Source organism: Hyla sarda, chromosome 3 (genome assembly GCF_029499605.1).
Source record: "Hyla sarda isolate aHylSar1 chromosome 3, aHylSar1.hap1, whole genome shotgun sequence".
NCBI lineage: Eukaryota > Metazoa > Chordata > Amphibia > Anura > Hylidae > Hyla > Hyla sarda.
Genome location: NC_079191.1, coordinates 391699354 through 391720778, shown reverse-complemented (window position 1 = coordinate 391720778; position 21425 = coordinate 391699354). Strand labels below are relative to the sequence as shown.

The window sequence follows — 21425 nt, the reverse complement described above, 5'->3', positions numbered from 1 at the left end:
CCCTGGAGGGCTGGATAATCTACAGCGGAGTAGCAATAGAGGCACACAGAGGTTACGACCCCATGGGCTTCCTTTGCCACACTAGGTTAGTCTTCTTTATGTACTGGGATGCTGAGCACAGCAGTGTGACATCCTGGGATGCATCACAGTGTCAGAGTGTGCACTCATTTGTAGGCTGCAGGCTGCTTTATGCCTGTGGCCTAAAAGTGATCATGAAAATAGGGATGTCTCCCTTCCAGCACAGACAGTGTTTTTATTTTGTAATGGCAAAGAGGGCTAACTACTGTTAGTGGGCACAAAAGGGGCTCACGAATGTAAAGGAGGTAGAAAGAGGGAAAACGACTATGAAAGGGCACAAAATGGGCTAATTACTGTGAAAGGACACAAAGGGGGCTAATTACTGTTAGAGGGCACATAAGAGGCTAGATATTGTAGGATACACAGAGGGGGGGGCCATATACTGGGTTGAGGGCACAAAGGGACCTAGTAAGTACTATAAGCATGTAGGGCTTTTTGGCCATTTGGGGCACTATGTGTGGAGAAAAGCTAAGGATGATGCTGGAAATAGGTGAAGCCTAAGATGTTTGTCCAGCAGGCTCTGCAGAGACAGGTTACAGATGGAGGAAGCTGTCATATCCATCTGGGATGTATGGAAGAAAAAAAATAAAGGAAGGAGAACAACTCCAAAAAGACATTACCTGTGAGTCACTGGATGTTACTGTTATTACAATCACAAATCCAGGAGCAGATCCAAAATATGTGGTGGGGCCTAGGGGGACTACACCCCTGATAGTGAATGGTAGTAAAGAACAAATGTTTTTTATGTTTAACGTTTGGGAATTTTTTTCTGTATACATAGAAATATATAAACATAATAAAAAAAAATCATGCAACTACCTTCTGTTTCTGGAGTAAGTTTCTGCCTTAACAGATGGTTTACTATGGCACTCATGCATGTATAGCATTTCTGACCAGCAGTGTTCCAGCTCATACATGTCAGTATAGCGATGGCTTCATCTACTTCTTCATGGCGGAGGTACTGAGAAACAAGCTCCATATGGCCCAGCTGTCCTCTGGATACAGCACCTAAAGCAAATATAAAATGCAATGTAACATAAAATACAAAAATACAACACAATATGGAATTAGGTGGTCAGAATGTCACTATATTAGGAATTACATGTTAAAACATTAATTCAGACCTGTATTTACTCATCCTCCTCATACCATGTATCACTAAGGCTTCATGCATAAGGCAATACCATATGCAGAGATGGAGCTCTATGTTGGCACATGGGTTACCTGTGGTTCTACTAACACTGAATGGGCTACTGTACGGTGCACTCCCTCTGTAATATTGCATGTCAATGTAAATCCCAATTTCTCAGAATAGAAATAACAAAGACAAATATATTTGTAACCATGATTTTCATTAGTTTCCTGATCTATTGAACTTTTCCTAGGGGAAGTCAGATGGATATCATTATCAGCCAATATGATGCATCAGGAAGCATAGGAGTTTATTGGTTATGGATCTGCCACTGTATCAATGAAAAGAAACAGGTGACACAGATGTAAACAAAGCCTAAGGTTTTGTTAACACTAGTGGCTTCTGTTCACAATGGGATCAAGCTTTAGACAATTTTACAATAAAAAATAAAAATAAATAAACATACCCTTAAAAGACAACAAACATATAAAATATAAACACAGCCTAAAGGCCCCCCCATAATAATTTTAATAAAGTTGGCTACACCCACCAATTTCAATTAGATCAGATAACTGTCTACTGCGTTTTGAGGCCTCCTGACTATTCCTGACAGATAAAGATTTGGGAGAGAAGAATCTCCAATGCTTGATCTTTTTATTGTTCAGAAAATACGCTGCCACCAGAGCTCTCTGACAACAGCTTACCCTCCCTCTTTCTACTGAGGACATATTAATGTTTAGCTAAGCCGAGCACTCGTGTGTATGGGGTGATAAGGAAAGATAGTTGTCAGATGAAACTTGTTCGGACAACAGCTACCTTACGTGAATGGCTAGCTTAACAACAGGGAGAAGAGATGGAGCAAAATCAGTTTTGAACAAAGCAATTTACTCACGTTTCTGCAAAATTCAGATTTGTATGAATCGCAACTACAAGAGTAGGGACTGCTGTTAAAAACAGAAGTCCCTGCTCCTGTATCACTGAGCAGTGAGGCATACACTATAGAGTGCCTGGCTCATCAAACGTGTCCCACTTGGAGGAAGCAGTGATTCTGATCTCCGCTTGCACACAACATCTGATGGGCCGGACATATTTGCTAGGTCCATTGAATGTAAACTATTCAGCAAGGCATACACTGTCTGCCCCATAGCATAGAAGCAGGGTCAAACAATTAAACATGAATTCTGTGGTGCTGTAACCTTAAACCCATTAAGGACATAGGACGTACGGGTACGCCCTGATGTCCTGGTAGTTAAGGGCACAGGGCGTACCTGTACACCCGTGGGAATTCCGGTCCTTGCCACTCGCCGAGCGGGGACGGACTGGGATACCTGCTGAAATCATTCAGCAGGCACCCCGTGCAAACCCCTGGGGGGGTCCTGAGACCCAACATGTTGGCAAATTAATGATCAATTCAGATTCAATTCAGGCAATTTGCGGCGATTCCGGATCAATCGGGTCCCCGGTGACCCGGAAAAAAAGGGTAATAGGTGACATGGCACCTATCACCCCCTATAGCAGCAGGAGTGAGGTGGCACTGGTTCCACCTCACGATCGTCCTGATTCATCGGCCGGTAACGACTCCTGCTTTTGGTGTGTCCCTAACTGCGCCCCTATTCCGGAGGGCAATAGCGGGTGCCGGGAGTGAGTACCTGGAGTGGGGGCCCCTGATCCCTGGCATCAGTGGAGACAGCGGTGGCAGGCAGGATCCGGCAGAGCAGCAGCAGGAGGCAGGCTGTATGCTGGGAGTTGTAGTTTTGCAATAGCTGAAGGTTTGCCCCCCCCCCACCATGTGAATGCACAGGGTACATTCACATGGGCAGTGGTTTACAGGGTTTTCTGCTGCAAGTTTGAGATGCAGCAAATATTCCGCCGCAGCTCATACTCCCAGCAAGAAACTCACTGTCAACCCCAGCCCGTGTGAATGTACCCTAAAAACACTACACTACACATACACAAAATAAAAAGTAAAACACTACATATACACATACCCCTTACACAGTCTACCCCCCATAAAAATAAAAATAAATGTCTTGCACGGCACTGTTTCCAAAACAGAGCCTCCAGCTGTTGAAAAACAACAACTCCCAGTATTGCCGGACAGCCACTGACTGTCAAGGCATACTGGGAGTTTTGTCAAGCTGGAGACATCATGTTTGGGAAACAATGCTGTAGGGTATTTTGGTGGCGGAAGCAAATCCCCAATTTAGGCCTCAAATGCGCATGGAGCTCTCTTGCTTTTGAGCTCTGTCATATTTCAGGGCAACAGTTTAGGGACACATATGGGGTATTTCCGTACTCGGGAGAAAATGTGTTACAAATTTTGGGGGGCTTTTTCTCCTTTTACCCCTTATGAAAAGGTAAAGTTAGGGTCTACACCAGCATGTTAGTGTAAAAAAAAAAATGTTTACACTAACATGCTGGTGTTGCCCCATACTTTTAATTTTCACAAGCGGTAAACGGAAAAAAAGACTCCCAAAATTTGTAACGCAATTCTCCTGAGTACGGAAATACTCATGTGGACACAAAGTGCTCTACGGGCGCACAACAAGGCTCCATGTACATTTGAGGTTCTAAATTGGTGATTTGCACAGTGGTTCTGACATAAACGCAAAACAATAAATACCCACATGCGACCCCACTTTGGAAACTACACCCCTCACGGAACATAACAAGGGGTATAGTGAGCCTTAACACCCCACAGATGTTTGAAGAATTTTCATGAAAGTTGAATGTGAAAATGAAAAGGTAAAGTTAGTTCACTAAAATGCTGGCGTTAACCTACATTTTTCATCTTCACAAGGAAAAATAGGAAAGCCCACCAAAATTTGTAGCTCCAGTTCTTCTGAGAATGGAAATACCCCATATGTGGATGTAAAGTGCTCTGCGGGCGAACTTCAATGCTCAGAATAGAAGGAGCGCCATTGAGCTTTTGGAGAGAGAATGTGTCCAAAATTGAAGGCCATGTGTGTTTACAAAGCCAGAACAGTGGACCAACCCCCCACGTGACCCCATTTTGGTAACTACACCCCTCACGTAATGTAATAAGGGGTACATTTACACCCCATAGGTGTCTGACAGATTTTTGGAATAGTAGTCCGTGAAAATGAAAATGTCATTTTTCATTTGCACAACCCACTGTTCCAAAGATCTGTCAAATGCCAGTGGGGTGTAAATGCTCACTGCATCCCATATTAAATTCTGTGAGGGGTGTAGTTTCCCAAATGGGGTCATATGTGGGGGGGGGGGGTTCACTGTATTGGCACCACGGGGGCTTTGTAAATGCACATGGCCCCCGACTTCTATTCCAACCAAATTCTCTCTCCAAAAGCTCAATGGCGCTCCTTCTCTTCTAAGCATTGTAGTGCGCCAGCAGAGCACTTTTCATCCACATATGGGGTATTTCCATACTCAGAAGAAATGGGATTACAAATTTTGGGAGGCTTTTTTTCCCATTACCCCTTGTGAAAATGAACAATTTGGGGTAACACCAGCATTTTAGTGAAAAGAAATCTAATTTTTCATTTTCACTTCCAACTTTAGCGGAAATTTGTCAAACACCTGTGGGGTGTTAAGGCTCATTGTACCCTTTTTTACGTTCCTTGAGGGGTGTAATTTCCAAAATAGTATGCCATGTGTTTTTTTTTTTGCTGTTCTGGCACCATAGGGGCTTCTTAAATGCGACATGCCCCCAAAAACCATTTCAGCTAAATTTGCTTTCCAAAAGCCAAATGTGACTCCGTCTATTATGAGCATTGTAGTGTGCTGCCCGCAGTGCACTTGACGTCCACACATGGGGTATTACCATACTCAGAAGAGATTGGGTTACAAATTTTGGGGGGCATTTTCTCCTATTAGCCCTTGTAAAAATTTAAAAATTTGGGGGAAAAACAGCATTTTAGTGAAAAAAAATGATTTACACATCCAACTTTAACGAAAAGTCGTCAAACACCTGTGGGGTGTTAAGGCTCACTGTACCCCTTGTTATGTTCTTTGAGGGGTTTAGTTTCCAAAATAGTATGCCATGTTTTTTTTTTTTTTTTTTTTGCTGTTCTGGCACCATGGGGGCTTCCTAAACGCCCCCAAAAAAACATTTCAGAAAAACTCACTCTACAAAATCCCATTGTCGCTCCTTCCCTTCTGAGCCCTCTAGTGCACCCACAGAGCACTTTCACATATGAGGTATTTCCTTACTCGAGAGAAATTGGGTTACACATTTTGAGGGGCTTTTTCTCCTTTTACCCCTTGTAAAAATTCAAAAACTGAGTCTACAAGAACATGTTAGTGTAAAAAATTTAGATTCTGAATTTTCTCCTTCACTTTGCTGCTATTCCTGTAAAACACCTAAAGGGTTAACAAACTTTCTCAATATCAATTTGTATACTTTGATGGGTGCAGTTTTTATAATGGGGTCATTTATGGGGAATTTCTAATATAAAGGCCTCTCAAATCCACTTCAAAACTGAACTGGTCCCTGAAAAATAGCGATTTAGAAATTTTGGGAAAAATTGGAAAATTGATGCTGAACTTTGAAGCCCTCTGATGTCTTCCAAAAGTAAAAACATGTCAACTTTATGATGCAAACATAAAGTAGACATATTGTATATGTGAATCAATATATAATTTATTTGGTATGTCTATTTTCCTTACAAGCAGAGAACTTCAATGTTAGAAAAATGCAAAATTTTCAAATTTTTCATGAAATTTTCAAATTTTTCACCAAGAAAAGTATCGATGAAAATGTACCATTATGTTAAAGTAGAATATGTCACGAAAAAACAATCTCGGAATCAAATTCATAAGTAAAAGCATCCATGAGTTATTAATTATTAAAGTGACAGTGATCAGATGTGCAAAAAATGCTCTGGTCCTTAAGGTGAAAATGGGCTTGGTTCTTAAGAGGCTAATATGTGGAGCCTCCCTCCCAGTGTATGCCTTGCTGCTCAGTGTACAGGTGCAGGAACTCCTGTCTCTTGACAAGAGTCCCTGCTCTTGTATAAATCCAAATAAACTGTCAAACAAATAGAATTTGACTGCTGATCTGAGCAAAATCTGTTTATGGGAGGTTTGCTTATCTCTAAGCACTACACTATAGACATGTAGCATTTTAAAGAGAATAATGTAAGTATGCATGTTCCATAATGCATTACATCAAAATGGGCTTTAATGGTTATGAGGGAATTTAAACAAAAACCTCTGCCAAGAAAAGCAACAATTTGTTCTACATAAAATTGTTTTACAAATGACATCACATTTGTCTAATATCCAAAGCAAGGGTTTTATTTGTAGTTTAGCTGTTCATGGTACTTGGTCTCGTTGGCAAAGACCAGAACCACAAGCCTTGTAAAATAATAAGGAAAGGATTTATTATTTATCAGTTGATGCATCCCCAGAAGTCAATTGATCTCATTAACAAGGACAGTCCGGTCCAAGCACTGCTTAACCTTATTAGAGTGACACAGAAGAGACAGTAACCAAAAAAAAAAATCTGTAACGATCCCATATAAGTAAATTCCAGCTGAAATAATGAATCGAAAGGGAAAACCGGAATTTTACACTGTGAAAAAATACTTCATCTAAATGCAAACAATGAATTTTAAAATGTGAGAAATCTCAGTGGTTGAGGTGAAACATCTTTCCCCCTTTAGATGCTTGACCTCACTTGGATGGTGCACTTCTTGGTAGAAAGAGGTGACAGCCAACTCTGTAGCCTAATTGATTTAAGACCAGCGTCTGGGGAGGCAGTCCAATTAAATTTACAAGATGGCAATTAGCTGGAAGGCCTCTAAATCCCCGCACCGCTAGCATTCTGGCCTGTGCGAAAACACAAATGTGCCCGAGATAGCAAGTCAAGGGCCTTTTTTTCCACAAAGGCTGCTGTGAGCGGCGTCACTGGGGAAAGAGAAAAATAAACTTGAGGCCTAAGATCACAGAAGTGTGGTCTGTTGTAAAGGTAAAGCAATTTAAGGGACTATTAAGACAATGTAAATCTAATAGTTTTAGCAGTGTTTTTGTCTTAAGAAACAAATTAATTGACTGGAGAACTGTGTACTGCCGCAGTGACATCTGAGTGTGATGGTGACAGTGTATGTAAGACGAGGACAAAAAATAAAAGAGAGCCATGAGATTAGACTGTATGATAGCAGAATAGCCAAAATCAGGAATGGAACTAACACGGAAGAACTATAATGGGAAGATTTGCATGTTTTGCTTTATAGCCACCAAATGAACTGACCAAATTATTAGCACCACTTACCTACTGGAGAGTCAGAATTAAGTTTTAGATTAGGGCCATGTTCACACCATAAAATCAAAACAAAAAGTCTGCAAAATAGGTCTATAAACAGTAGTTTTTTTTTACATCTGATAATTTTTATATTAAAGTCTGTAAACATCCATAATTCCAACATTGGATGACCAACAGATTGGTCAACACTTAAGAGCAATGATTTAATCCTGGTGTTTATACACAGCAAAAGAAAAAAATGTCCCTACTATTAAATATATTTTTATACATACACACATGCACAGTCACTACACCCACAGCCAGGTCTCAGCAGTGTTACCCTCTGTTCACTGAAGAGTTGCCAACAGAAATACCTTAAAGGGGTACTCCGGTGCTTAGACATCTTATCCCCTATCCAAAGGATAGGGGATAAGATGCCTGATCGCGGGGGTCCCGCCGCTGGGGACCCCGGTGATCTTGCACGCCGCACCCCGTTAAAATCAGTCCCCGGAACGTGTTCGCTCCAGGTCTGATTACTCTCAATCACGGGGCCGGAGCGTTGTGACGTCACGTCACCGCCCCCGTGTGATGTCACGCTCCGCCCCCTCAATGCAAGCCTATGGGAGGGGGCGTGACGGCCATCACGCCCCCTCCCATAGACTTGCATTGAGGGGCGGGGCGTGACGTCACACAGGGGCGGAGTCGTGATGTCACGCTCTTTCGCTCGCGTGGTCGGGATCCAAAGCCTCCAGAGTTGCCGGAAGCCATTGAGGTGGGTGCTGCAGCCGAGATCCTGGGGGTCCCTAGCAGCGAGACCCCCGCGATCTGACATCTTATCCCCTATCCTTTGGATAGGGGATAAGATGTCTCGGGGCGGAGTACCCCTTTAATGCCCTGCGTGTCTTTGAGAAACAGAGCAGCCTTTGGCATGGCAGTATAGCAAAGAAGACTACTTCTGCAGGATGTAAAAAGGAATATACTGCTAGCTGCCAAAGGAGACACATTTTGTCCATAGTACGAGGAGATTAGGAAGCAAAAAGTGCTGAAATTTTTTTAAATGTTAGAAACAATCTAAATTACTTTAAAGGGGTACTCCGGCGCTTAGACATCTTATCTCCTGATTTTAACTGGGGTGCTGCATGCAAGATCACGGGCGTCCCAAGCGGCGGGACCCCCACAATCAGGCATCTTATCCCCTATCCCCAGCGCCGGAGTACCCCTTTAAAAAGACTATTGGCAGCAATTCAGGACTGTTAGCAATAAAATAAGTAAAAAGGACCTGTGGCCAACCCCCCCAAATTATCATTAAATAGCTTAGGGTGTCCTGATCCCACATTAATTGATAGTTTTTTTATATGCCCTTCTGTTCTTGAGATTTGGGTGTGTCTATTTTGTCTGACATTTCAGGGAATCAGTCAGATTGGTGTGAACCTAATTTTAAAAATGGGAGTGACAATCAGGGGATGGATGGGACTATACAGTCAGGGGGTGTGTATTAGGCATACATGCCCCTGTTTAATTCCACCCACCATCTGATAATCATCTCTCATATTAAAATTAAGTTGATGCCGATCTGACTGATTCTCTGAATTGTCAGACAAACTATAAATCTTCATATCTCAGGAACGGATGGACGCAGCTGAGCTGGGATGAAATAGGTTATGGTGCAGGAATACTGGTGGTGAGTTAGCATTATATTGTCAAAAAATAATGGAGTGCTTATTTACTGGGTTACTCCCTTCCTTTAACATCGTCAGATGGTGGCAATAAAATATATTTTTTGTTAATTTTATTTAGCTTATAGCATATGATTTCATGCAATATTATTCAACGAAAGTTGTCATATAAAATTTACAAATCCAGCATTGGTCCAAGCATTTATCCATCTCACTATACATTGCCAAAATTTGTATAGGATTACTGTGAAATTTGTCAAAAAAACTAATATTCATTTTTATTGTTCAAAACTTTTGATGTTCTCAGCATAGAGCTGGTATATAACTGTAGACAACTGTACCAGCATGACTTACACAGTAATACAGCTTACATAAGATGCCATTCTTGACTAAGTCCGTATAGTAAAATCATAATTAAATACAGTACAATGAGATAACATAGACTTAAAATGTTATTTGCCAATAAAAGGATTAAGCACATTATATTACAAAACTATCAGATAGGATCCTACTGGAAACATAATCCATAGCTGGCAAATATTAAGATATTAATCTAGATTTTTCTTTGTCAAACTTCTGTCACAAGTACGTTATGCTTATCTTGTTGTACTGTTTTCTACAATTGGAGAACACAAAAATGTGTGTACCTGTGCATAGAATAGTTTATTTATGCTTAATTCTAAACATCATTTCTGGAGGAAACGAGGCACTGCCCATTAACTGTCCAATACCATCCCTATGGTGGGCATCTGGGTGCTTTTCAGGGTCTGGGACATGGAGACTAGTCAGGGTTCGGGGAAAGCTGAATGGAGCAATGATATTCTTCATAAATGGCAGAAAATACCAAATTCCGGGTGTGCAAACCTTGTGGCACATCCCTAAGAAGGCTGGAGGCTTTAATTGCTGCCAAAAGAGCTTCAACTATGTACTGAGTAAAGGGTATGAATACTTATGTCAAAGCAATATTAAAATTTTCCCTAATCAATTAATTATCAAAGATTCCTAACATTCTTTCCCTTTTTCATTATGGCATATTGAGTTCAGAATGATGGGAAAGAGCGGAACGGAACAAAATGTTTAAAAAGTGAAAGGGTCTGAAAACTTTCCAAATGCATTGTATAATGTAAGTGTGATCCTTTGTTACAACTGGTTGTCCAATTTTCCAGGGGTCTGGAATCCTGCTTCCAGGCACCACTCTTCTCCTGTATTGTGCTGTTCTGCTTGTGAGTTGCATGCATGTACCAGTGTGCCTCTAAATGCCTCTGACTCTAGACAATACTATTGTGCCCCAAGCACCTTCCTAAAGAACCCTGTGTCTGAAAGGTAAGGTCCTTTTGGTTCCAGTCTAGATTATTGGTTCCAGTAAAATTATTGCTGCTTTTCTTGGATACGACTCATGTTGATGACCATGTTATCCTGCCTCCTGATAGCGTTGACCTCTGGCTACTCTTTGTAAAAGAATTTTGTCATCCTCGACCCTTGGTCCATTGAACTATTTCTCCTGCCTACTGTTTTAGTGCTAGTGCTTGGCGTTTCCTGCAATCACACATGTCAGCTGATGCTAATGGAGACAATCTGGTGGTATTGACCTGGGGTTTATAAATACAACGTAAAAGTAAAATAAAGGTTTTTGAAAAGGAACCAAATTTTAGGGTTGGTAAATAATTCTTAGATATTATAAATACACCCAGTTTTCACAGTAAATCTACAGATCACGGAGCAAAAATATTAGCCACCATATAGCCACATATAGAGAAAAATAATAATGTTATAGGGGTCAGAAGAGGACAATTTTAAGCATGCTGATTTTCATACAAAAAGTTTATGCGTATCGTTTTAATGGTATGGACTAGAGATGGGCGAATCGAAGCTGACAAAGTCGAATTAGTTCCAAATTTCATGAAAAATTCGAACAAAATCGAATTTCCTCTCGCTTCGTGGTAAAGAATCGCTTCATTCACTGAACTGTTGTGAGGACATTTGGCAAGGAAGTCAGGGAAGGCGGGATCACCCTGAATCACATGGCAGCATGCAGCCTATCAGTAGCCAGCACTGTAATGTCACAGCCCTATATATTCGGCATCCATTGCCGAAGACGGGCATTTCCAAAGAGCAGAGACTGCATGCGCTTTAATCACCATTACTGACAATACATATCTTTACAGCGGCGAATCCATTCACCTCAAGCCTGCATTCATTCTGGCTAGAGAGAGAGCAGACACTGTGTGGTCACTAGTCAGTGTTACTGACAATACAAATCAGCACAGGGGAAATTCATTGACCTAAAGCCCGCATCACTGCAGGCAGGTAGGGAGAGTTTAGAAGTCGTTTCATAATCTGCCAATTGAGATCATCACAGGAAGCACTCCCCATTCACAGACTGCAAGCAACCATAGTGCAGGCAGGGACAGTTCAGAGAGATAGAGTACGCTTTTTTTCTGTTGCAACCATACTGGGGCGTATTACTCTAAAAAAGTAAAATATATACGCACTCCACAGTTCTACGCTTTTTTCTGGTTAAAGCTAATAGGGGGTAGTAAATGTAAAAGCACTAAAAGACTTACGCACTAGATTGTTACACTCATTTCTGGTGCAACCGTACTGGGGCGTATTACTCTGTAAAAAGTAAAATATAGATGCACTCCGCTGTTGTACGTGTTTACTGTTTCAAGCGTATGGTGGCCTGTTAGTGTAAAAGCAGGGATATATACACAAACACTGAGTGTTTCCACAAGTTTCTGTTGCATCAGTATAGGGGCGTATCTATATATATATAAAACTGAATGGCCCTGATTTACTAAAGTTCAACCGACTTTTTTTCTCGGTTTATGCACCTAAATTTTTGTCGCACCAAGTTTGGCTCACAGAATAACACAGCCAAGAGGATGTGTAAAAACTACCAAAAGCAAGTGATTTTGGCAAAGGAACAGCTTAACGTGGTGGGGAGTGCTTAAACAATTTTTTTTTTCACATTGTTCTACAGTTCTACACAAGGATTTTTTGAATATGCAATTTTAAACTTTAAAATATGCCTTTAATTGTATATATATTTTTTTTTTGTGGGGGGAGGGGTGTTTTTAAACTCCCATATTAGATGGTCTAAGTCCGTTAAAGGGGTACTCCTGTGGATCAACTGGTGCCATAAAGTTAAACAGATTTGTAAATTACTTCTATCTTAATCCTTCCAGTACTTATTAGCTTCTGAATACTACAGAGGAAGTGGTTTTCTTTTTGGAACACAAAGCTCTCTGCTGACATCATGACCACAGTGCTCTCTGCTGACACCTCTGTCCATTTTAAGAACTGTCAAGAGTAGAAGAAAATCCCCATAGCAAACATATGCTGCTCTGGACAGTTCCTAAAATGGACAGCGATGTCAGCAGAGAGCACTGTGCTCGTGATTCAGCAGAGAGCACTGTGTTCCAAAAGGAAAACAATTTCCTCTGTAGTATTCAGCAGCTAATAAGTACTGGAAGGATTAAGATTTTTTAATAAAAGTAATTTACAAACCTGTTTAACTTTCTGGCACCGGTTGATTTAAAAAAAAAAAAAAAAAAAGTTTTCCACAGGAGTACCTCTTTTTAGTTCTATTTTGTTGCTTAATTCCCATTAAATCTTGTGTTTTGCTTGTTTGGTTTGGCACATGCTATTGATGATTTGTATCGACTTGTGACAGAAAATGAACCGACATGTGCGACACATTAGTAAATCAGCTCTCAGAAAAAGAGGAGTGAAATCTAAAACACTCCAGAAAGAACACTCAGATTCTAGTAAATCAGGGCCAATGTGTGTGCATGTATGTGTGTGTATGTATGTGTGTGTATGTATGTATGTGTGTATGTTCCAGCATCACGTTGAAACGGCTAAGGATATTAACATGAAACTTGGCACACATGTTACTTATATGTCAACAACAAACATAGGATAGGTGATTTAACCCTTACTCACCCTTATTTGCAAGGGTTGGGATTTTTGTTTAAAGTCCCTTACAAGTCTATGGCAAATATATGTTACTGCATAACTTCCAAACGGCTAGAGATATTTCTATAATACTTGGTCACATGTTACTTATATGTCCACTTAAAATATAGGATAGTTAATTTAACCCTTACCCACCCCCATTTGTGAGGGTCTGGGTTATTGTTTAAAGTCCCTTGCAAATCAATGGGAAATGTATGTTCCCACATAACTTCCGTACGGCTGGAGATATTTCAATAATACCTGGTACACATATTACTTATATGTCAAATAAAAAGATATGATAGTTAAATTAACCCCTACCTACACCCTTATATAAAAGATGTTTTTTTGTTTCAAGTCCTATGCAAGTAAATGGGGCTTCCAGTACCTTACTCCACAAGCTCTGCATTTCCTGGTGAAAGTGTCAATCTGGCTTGCAAGCCACACCCCATCTCACAAAGACACTCCCACAGTTTAAGCCCCATCCCCTTTTATTATCTTCCCTTTATGTGCATCCGTCTGGCTTGCAAATCACGCCCAGTCCCACAAAGCCACGTCCCCTTCTATTTTCAGCTTACAATATCTTCATCACAAATCAGTCCCACCAAGGTCGGGATATAAGGATGGGATATAAGAACGGTATATGAGGTCGGGATATGAAGACGGGATGTCGAGATAGGAGGACGGTAAATGAGGTTGGGATATGAGGTTGAGATATGAGGACAGGATAGGAGGTCAGGGTATGAGGGCGGGATATAAGGTCGAGATAGGAGGTCAGGAAAGGAGGTCGAGATATGAGGTTGGGATATGAGGACAGGATATGAGGTCAAGATAGGAGGTCAGGTTATGAGGACGGGATATGAGGTTGAGATAGGAAGTCGGGATATGAGGATGGGATAGGAGAACGAGATATGAGGTTGAGATATGAGGGTAGGAGGTCAGGATATGAGGTTGAGATATGAGGACAGGATAGGAGGTCAGGATATGAGGTTGAGATATGATGACGGGATATAAGGTCGGGATATGAGGATGGGATATGAGGTTGAGATACGAGGACGGGATATGGGGTTTGGATATGACAACAATATATGAAGACAGGATATGAAGTCATAAGCTTCCTCTTTTGTTGATTTTCCTCCCCAACAAGGATTAGGAAGGAAAAACCGGGAAACGCCGGGTACTCGATAAAAAGTAAAATTTAGATGCACTCCGCTGTTGTACATGTTTTCGGCTTCAAGCGTATAGTGGCCTGTTAGTGTAAAAGCAGGGATATATATACACATTGGGGGACATGTATCATTTCCAGTGTATAATAGAAGTTTTTTACCCCTCTGCCTGTTGTCTAAATTTGGCGCAGCTGCGTTAAATTTATCATTCTTGTGCAGCTACTTTCTTGAATTGCGTTTAAATTTAGAATTCTCCTCAAAGCATAAATTTACACCGCAGCTCTATTTAGTAGGAGCTTTGTCTGCAGCGTATCTGAACCTAAACAGTAAATGTGTCCTCGTTATTAGTTTTAGAATTTTTTCTTCATTATGTAGAGTTTTAATCTCACAATAATACCACATCTCCCAATTATAACACATCAATTATACCAATGTCCTTATTCTTCATTTAAGATCTGTGACACCCCCTGTGCAAATCACCTCAAATGTACATGGTGCACTCTACCTTATGGGCCTTGTTGTGCGACCCCAGAGCACTTTGCGCCCACATATGTGGTATCTCTGTACTCTGGCTAAATTGTGTCCCAAAAAATGGGGATCTTTTTTCCCATTTACCTCTTGTGAAAATGTAAAGTATGCGGCAACACCTGCATTTCAGTGTAAATAATTTTATTTTTATACACTAACATGCTGGTGTAGACTCCAACTGTTCCTTTTCATAATGGGTAAAAAGAGAAAAAGCCCCCCAAAATCTGTAAGGCAATTTCTCCCGAGTACAGCGATACCCCATATGTGACCCTAAAATGTTGCCTTGAAATACGACAGGGCTCCAAAGTGAGAGCGCCATGCGCATTTGAGGCCTAAATTAGGGTTTTGCATAGGGGTGGACATAGTGGTATTCTATGCCAGTGTTTCCCAAACAGGGTTCCTCCAGCTGTTGCAAAACTCCCAACATGCCTGGACAGTCAATGGCTGTCCGGCAATACTGGGAGTTGTTGTTTTGCAACAGCTGGAGGCTCCATTTTGGAAACAGTGCCGTACCAGACGTTGTTCATATTTGTTGGGGAGGGGAGGAGCGCTGTGTAGTGGTATGTGTGTATATATAGTGTTTTTTACTTATTTTATTTAAGTGTAGTGTAGTGTTTTTAGGGTACAGTCACACGGGTGGGGGTTGACAGCGAGTTTGCTGCATCTCAATCTTGCAGCACTCCCTGTAAACCTCCGCCCATGTGAGTCTACCCTGTCCATTCACATTGGGGGGAGGGGGGGGGGGGAAACATCCAGCTGTTGCAAAACTACAACTCCGAGAATGCCCTTTGGCTGTCCGTTCATGCTGGGAGTTGTAGTTTTGCAACAGCTGGAGGCACACTGGTTGCGAAACACGGAAACAGACTCAGTGTTTCGCAACCAGTGTGCCTTCAGCTGTTGCAAAAACGTCAAATCTCAGCATGCAGTGACAGCAGAAGGACATGCTGGAACTTGCAGTTATGTAACAGCTGGAGGCATACTGCTACAACTCCCAGCATGCCCTTTGGCAGTCCTTGCATGCTGAGGGTTGTAGTTATGCAACAGCTGAAGGCACACTGGTTGCAAAACACTTGAAAGTTTTTTTACTTAACTTAGTGTTTCCAAACCAGTGAGCCTCCAGCTGTTGCACAACTTCAATTCCCAGCATGCATGGTCTGTCAGTGCATGCTGGGCGTTATAGTTTGGAGGCACAGTTGGAGGCACACGGGTTGGAAAAGAGTTAGGTAACGAACAATGTTTCCCAACTAGTGTGCCTCCAGCTGTTGCAAAACTATAATTCCCAGCATGGCCAGACATGCTGGAAGTTGTATTTCGGCAATATCTGAAGGGTCAGATGTTGACGAACTACAACTCCCAGCATGCTTGGGCAGTCTGGGCATGCTGGGAGTTGTAGTTTTGCAACAGCTGGAGGTCCACAGTTTGTAGACCACTGTATAATGGTCTCCAATCTGTGGTCTTCCAGATGTTACAGAACTACAACTGCCAGCATGCCTCGACAGAGTGGGCATGCTGAGATTTGTAATTTTGGAACATCTGGAAGAGCACAGATTGGAGACCATTATACAGTGGTCTCCAAACTGTGGCCCTCCAGATGTTGCAAAACTACAACTCCCAGCATGCCCAGAAAGCCAAAGGCTGTCTGGGCATGCTGGGAGTTGCAGTTTTGAAACTCCCAGAGGCAGCAGTGAGATTGCTTTACGGCGATCTCACTGCTGCCAATGAAGATGCCGCACTGCTGCTGCAAACTCACCGCGGGGACGCACCCCCCCGGGACCGCCTGGAGGACGCCGCTCGCACCGAGACTGCTCAGGATGCCGCATGGCCAGGTAAGTGACGCCGGGGGACGGGTAAGGGACACTTAAAGAGCGGTGTGTGTCCTGATCCCCGTGATCCGGACTCACACACCGCGCTGCTAAGTATTCTGATAGCGAAACGCTGCTTTCAGCTGGGGGGGGGGATGAAACCCCCCGTGGTCACATGGTAAGATGGCTGGCTATCAGTGATAGCCACCATCTTACCGGGCGCTGGGGAAAAGTATAACGGAAAGCAGTAAATTTTAAAAATAAAAGGAGAATGATCTACAGTGTTAAGTGGATTACAAAGCTATTTTAATGTGACGGATCTTGTTCAATGATAAGTTATCAAACATTTCCTAAGTAAATGTATTAAATTGTTGGATCATAAAATAACAATATCAATATACAAGTGATCTAATGTATAACTGAACTGTAAACAAATATTCTATATGCAAATTATTTTAAAAGTGCTTTGAAATAACCAAGGAGTAAAAAGCAATATTAAGCAAACCAAATGAGGAATTGAGATAGGAAAGTTATAACATTCTGGTGGTTCCTTAGTAGAACTTTCCTTCAGAAATAGAAAGGATTGCTACGTGCAGTTAAAGTTGGCTTATATTTATGGGGAAAAAGACGCACGTGCGTCAACATTTTTGGTGCAAAGTAAAAAAAACGCAGGTAATAAATACATGTGTACTATAGATGTCACTCCAAGGTACCCTGATTAGGCCACATCTGGACGACATGCTCTACCAAAACGTGCGCAAAAAAATGCGCAAAAAAAAGGGCTTGCGCAAAATTTTGCGCAAAAAAATACACACAAAACAGGGGTAAAATCTTTGATACATGTCCCCCATTGGCCCTGATTTACTAAGTGTGGAGTGTTTATTCTGGAGTGATTTCATTATCACTAGTCTTTTTTTTTCAGACTTATTTACTAATTCTGTCACACATTTAGTTTTTTTCTGTTGCATGTTTTTTTGTAGAAAGAAATGGAATTGTCCAGCGCAGGATGTCAAGCAATGCGATTTTTTTTTTTTTTGGTGTCGCACTAGTCAATTGTGTCGCACAAACTCTGGGCTAAAGAAATTAGTTGTGTGAGTCAAAAATTTTTCAAACATTACAACAATAATCCTTGTTTATTAGCTTGGGTATTAAATTAATGTAAACCTAATATTGCAAATGTGTTAAAAAGAAAAAAATATATATACATTAACTATTACAAAAGCATACATTATTTTATTCATAAAAGTGTTGAACTGTACAAAATGTTTTCAGGTTAGAAAACAAGTTACTTTCAAACAAAACACAATGGCAAGCAGTCCCTTGTTAGAAATCACTCCATTTTTGGAATTTCACTCGGCCTCTTGGCTGTCGGTTATTGTGTGAGGCAACCTCACACTTTTTCTCGAGTGATTTTGGAAGTACTCCGAGTATTTTTTGTCAGTAAAACGCCCATTTTTGCATAAAACTCGCCAATTTTAGAGCGAAAAGAAAACACTCAGTCTTTTCTAAAGTGTCGGTTGTGCTACTAAAATTTGGTCGCATAAATAGTCGCACAGACGTTGCGACTAAAATTTAGGCCCAATAACAGAGAAAAAGAGTCAGTTGGACTTTAGTAAATGAGGGCCATTGAGTGTACAGCCGTATAGGGGGGTATTTCTAAAAGAAAAAGTGAAATATAGACGCCCTCCGCTGTTGTATGTGTTTTGTGTTTCAAGTGTATAGTGGCCTGTTAGTGTAAAAGCAGGGATCTATGTACAGACATTGGGGGAGATTTACACCCAGTGGCACGCTCCCTGTGTCAGCCAGCCAAGGCTCCACCACCTCAGCCAAAGGGAGCTGTCTGTCATTCCCATCTTCTGTTGGTCCGCTCCTGCTCCTCCTACTTCTCGTCACTCATTCTGGCAGTAATCCATCACCGAAGTGATTTCCAAGAGACAACAGTATGTGCCCACTCATTCAATCGCGCAGAAGCTGAATGTGCTCCTGTCCAAGTTGCTGGTGCTGCAGTCCCTCCCTTTTCAAGTGGTGGACTCCGCACCTTTCAGAGAACTGATGGCTTGTGCAAAGCCAAGGTGGAGAGTCTCAAGCTGTAATTTATTTTCGAAAAAGGCAGTACCAGCCCTGCACAAACATGTAGAACAGAAGGTGGGCCTGTCCTTGAGTCTGTAGGCATGTACCAAAGTGCACGGCAGCGCCGATGTGTGGAGCTGTAACTACAGTCAGGGACAATACATGTCTTTTATGGCCCACTGGGTGTATGTGGTTCCTGCACAGCCACACCATCAACTTGGTCAGGTCACGCCACTTCCGTCTCCACGCTCTCACACCGTTGGTCCTACAACAATGTCCGACACTACCTCCTCATCCTCCACCATGTCCTCAGCCTCCACTGCAAGACAAGTCACAGTGCCCCTTCAGCATACCATGTGTTCAGGGCACAGCGGTGTCACGCTGTTCTTCACCTGGTTTGCCTTGGCGAACAGAGTCACACAGGGGAGGAACTGCTCAAAGGGATTTGTCCAGAAATCAAATCATGGCTTTCTCCGCAACAACTGTAAATGGGAACCATGGTGACCGACAATGGGAAGAACATCCTTGCATTGCGTCAAGGAAGCCTGAGCCATGCACCCTGCATGGCACACATGTTCAATCTGGTTGTCAAGCAGTTCCTAAAGTGTTCCACCCTTCTGCAAGACATCCTAACAATGGGCAGGAAACTTTGCATGCACTTCAGCCACTCGTACACCGCAAAGCACACCCATCTTGAGCTGTAGCGTCAGTATGGTATCCCCCAACATAGTCTGATATGCGACGTTTCCACCCTCCATATGTTTGACCGATTATACGAACAGAGAAAGGCCATCAACAATTACTTGAAGATCCAAGTGAATAGGGGTACTCCCCTGTGTAACTCCGATGTCAAACAGTGGCAGCTCATAAGTGAAACCTGCCGTTTGCTCAGGCCCATTGAAGAAGCCACATTATTTGTCAGTTGCCAGGATTATGGGCTGAACAACATCGTTCCACTGCTTCATTTCCTACAACAGATGGTGGAAACAATGGCTAGTCAGGGCACTTCTGGCTCTCCACCTTGTTGGACCCTCACTACCGGCACAAAATGGGGCCTTTTTTTACTTCCACTACAGAGACATTCTTCTTAGTCAGTTGGCCGATGCCTGTCGGCGCCATCATCCATCCTCTCGCAGGTCTGACGGAGAGGCCCTCTGCGCTCACGTTCCGCTGCCATGGCTGCTGGGGAGTGGTGGGGTGGCAGGAGCTGTACCGGCTCCATCAGCAGCAGCCTGAGTCTACAGTCGCTGATGAGTAGCGTTCTTCACCCACATAGTGAAGCAACTAATCAGCAGCAGCAGGTAGACCTTGAGCAGGACCTGAACCAGCAGGTGATGGCATACTTGGACATGACCCTGCTAACCCACATTGAAGATCCGCTGGACTTCTGGGCAACCAAACTGGATTTGTGGCCGCAACTAGCAGAGTTTGCCCTGGAAAAGCTGTCCTGCCCGGCCAGTAGTGTGGCATCAGAGTGGGTGTTTAGTGCGACAAGGAGAACTCGCCTGTCCACCAAAAATGTGGAGACTGACCTTTGTCAAGATGAATCAGGCTTGGATCAGCCAGTATTTCCACCCACCAATGCCTGATGCATCAGACTAGATTATCCATGATGGTACACCAACACTTTAACAAAAGAGACCGGTTTCTTCTGCCTACCTGCCTCAGCTACTATTCTGATCCTGCCACTCGCCTGATGCCACACATCTGATGCCAAGTGCTCCTTCTTTCACCCACCTTCATCAGTGGTTACTGGTATTGCCACCGGGTCACTTTCAGGACTCCTCATGCTGCTGCTGCCCCCTCCAGGCTCTGTCATTGTGCCACTCTATGGTCTTGTCATGCTGCTGCCACCTCCAGGCTCTGCCATTGTGCCTCTCTGGGCCTACATAGGCTGCCGCCACCTCCAGACTGTGTCATTGTGCCACCATATGATGTCATGCTGCTGGTGGCACATTAAACTCGATAATCTCTTTAAACTCTTCAAATGACATCTCAAAAATCTCTTTTATCTCTTCAATTGTGACGCTATATGGTTTCCCGACCCTGCTGCCACATCCAGACTCTGTCATTGTGCCGCTCTGTGGCAGTGATTCTAATTGCGGTGCCTGTAATATGCATGTCATACTGAATAATAGTATTATTTAACTACCCCAGCACATTACCTATGCGTGTTATGGCAAAGCAAAGTGTTCTACATCCCTATTGAGGCTCTCAGTAGCCCGAAAATAGATGTTTTTAATAGCGATTCGCCGTGAATATAATCAGATCAAACCGATTTTTGGGGGGGAAAATTCGGCTGAAGAATTTGCCCATCTCTAGTATGGACCTACAGAATGAAAGATATTGGGCCTCATTTACTAAGGCTTTTTCTGAGTAAATTTTGTAGGGTTTTTGTGTCGTGCACCAAAATTTCTGACAATTGAAAACCAAAAAACCTACTAACTCTCCACTTTATTCCTGAAAAGGGGGCGTGGCCATAAGGAAAAAGGGGCATGTTTAAATAAAAACACTTTTCAAAAACTACAAATTTACTAATGTTTATACATAACAGTTCATAGAATAGGTAATAAAAAAAAGGAAAATGTAGGGAAAATCTCCAAATACAAGATACAATGGTAATACCATGGAAAAATACCTGTCAGAAAAATAAATGAGGCTCAATGTGTCATTTTTACCAAATGCACTGTGTAGAAAGAAACAGAAGTCCCCTAAAGGTGCAAAATGGCATTTTTTGTTATTTAAGTACAAAGTACAATTGGTGGTGCCATGCTGGAAGTTGCAACAGCT

The 21425-nt window shown here is 42.3% G+C and overlaps 1 protein-coding gene across 13 annotated transcripts in view; it reads right to left on the bottom strand.

Annotated features, from left to right (window-relative positions):
* Positions 1-21425, bottom strand: part of WDPCP (WD repeat containing planar cell polarity effector) — a 361777-nt gene that overhangs the window by 154861 nt on the left and 185491 nt on the right. For all 13 annotated transcript variants that reach the window (XR_008891607.1, XR_008891606.1, XM_056567997.1 and 10 more), the window contains one exon: positions 898-1086. Coding sequence is in view for 11 of the 13 variants with exons in the window: in XM_056567997.1 (XP_056423972.1) it covers positions 898-1086 (189 nt within the window). In the remaining 2 variants the exon portion in view is untranslated. The remainder of the gene's footprint in view (positions 1-897; positions 1087-21425) is intronic.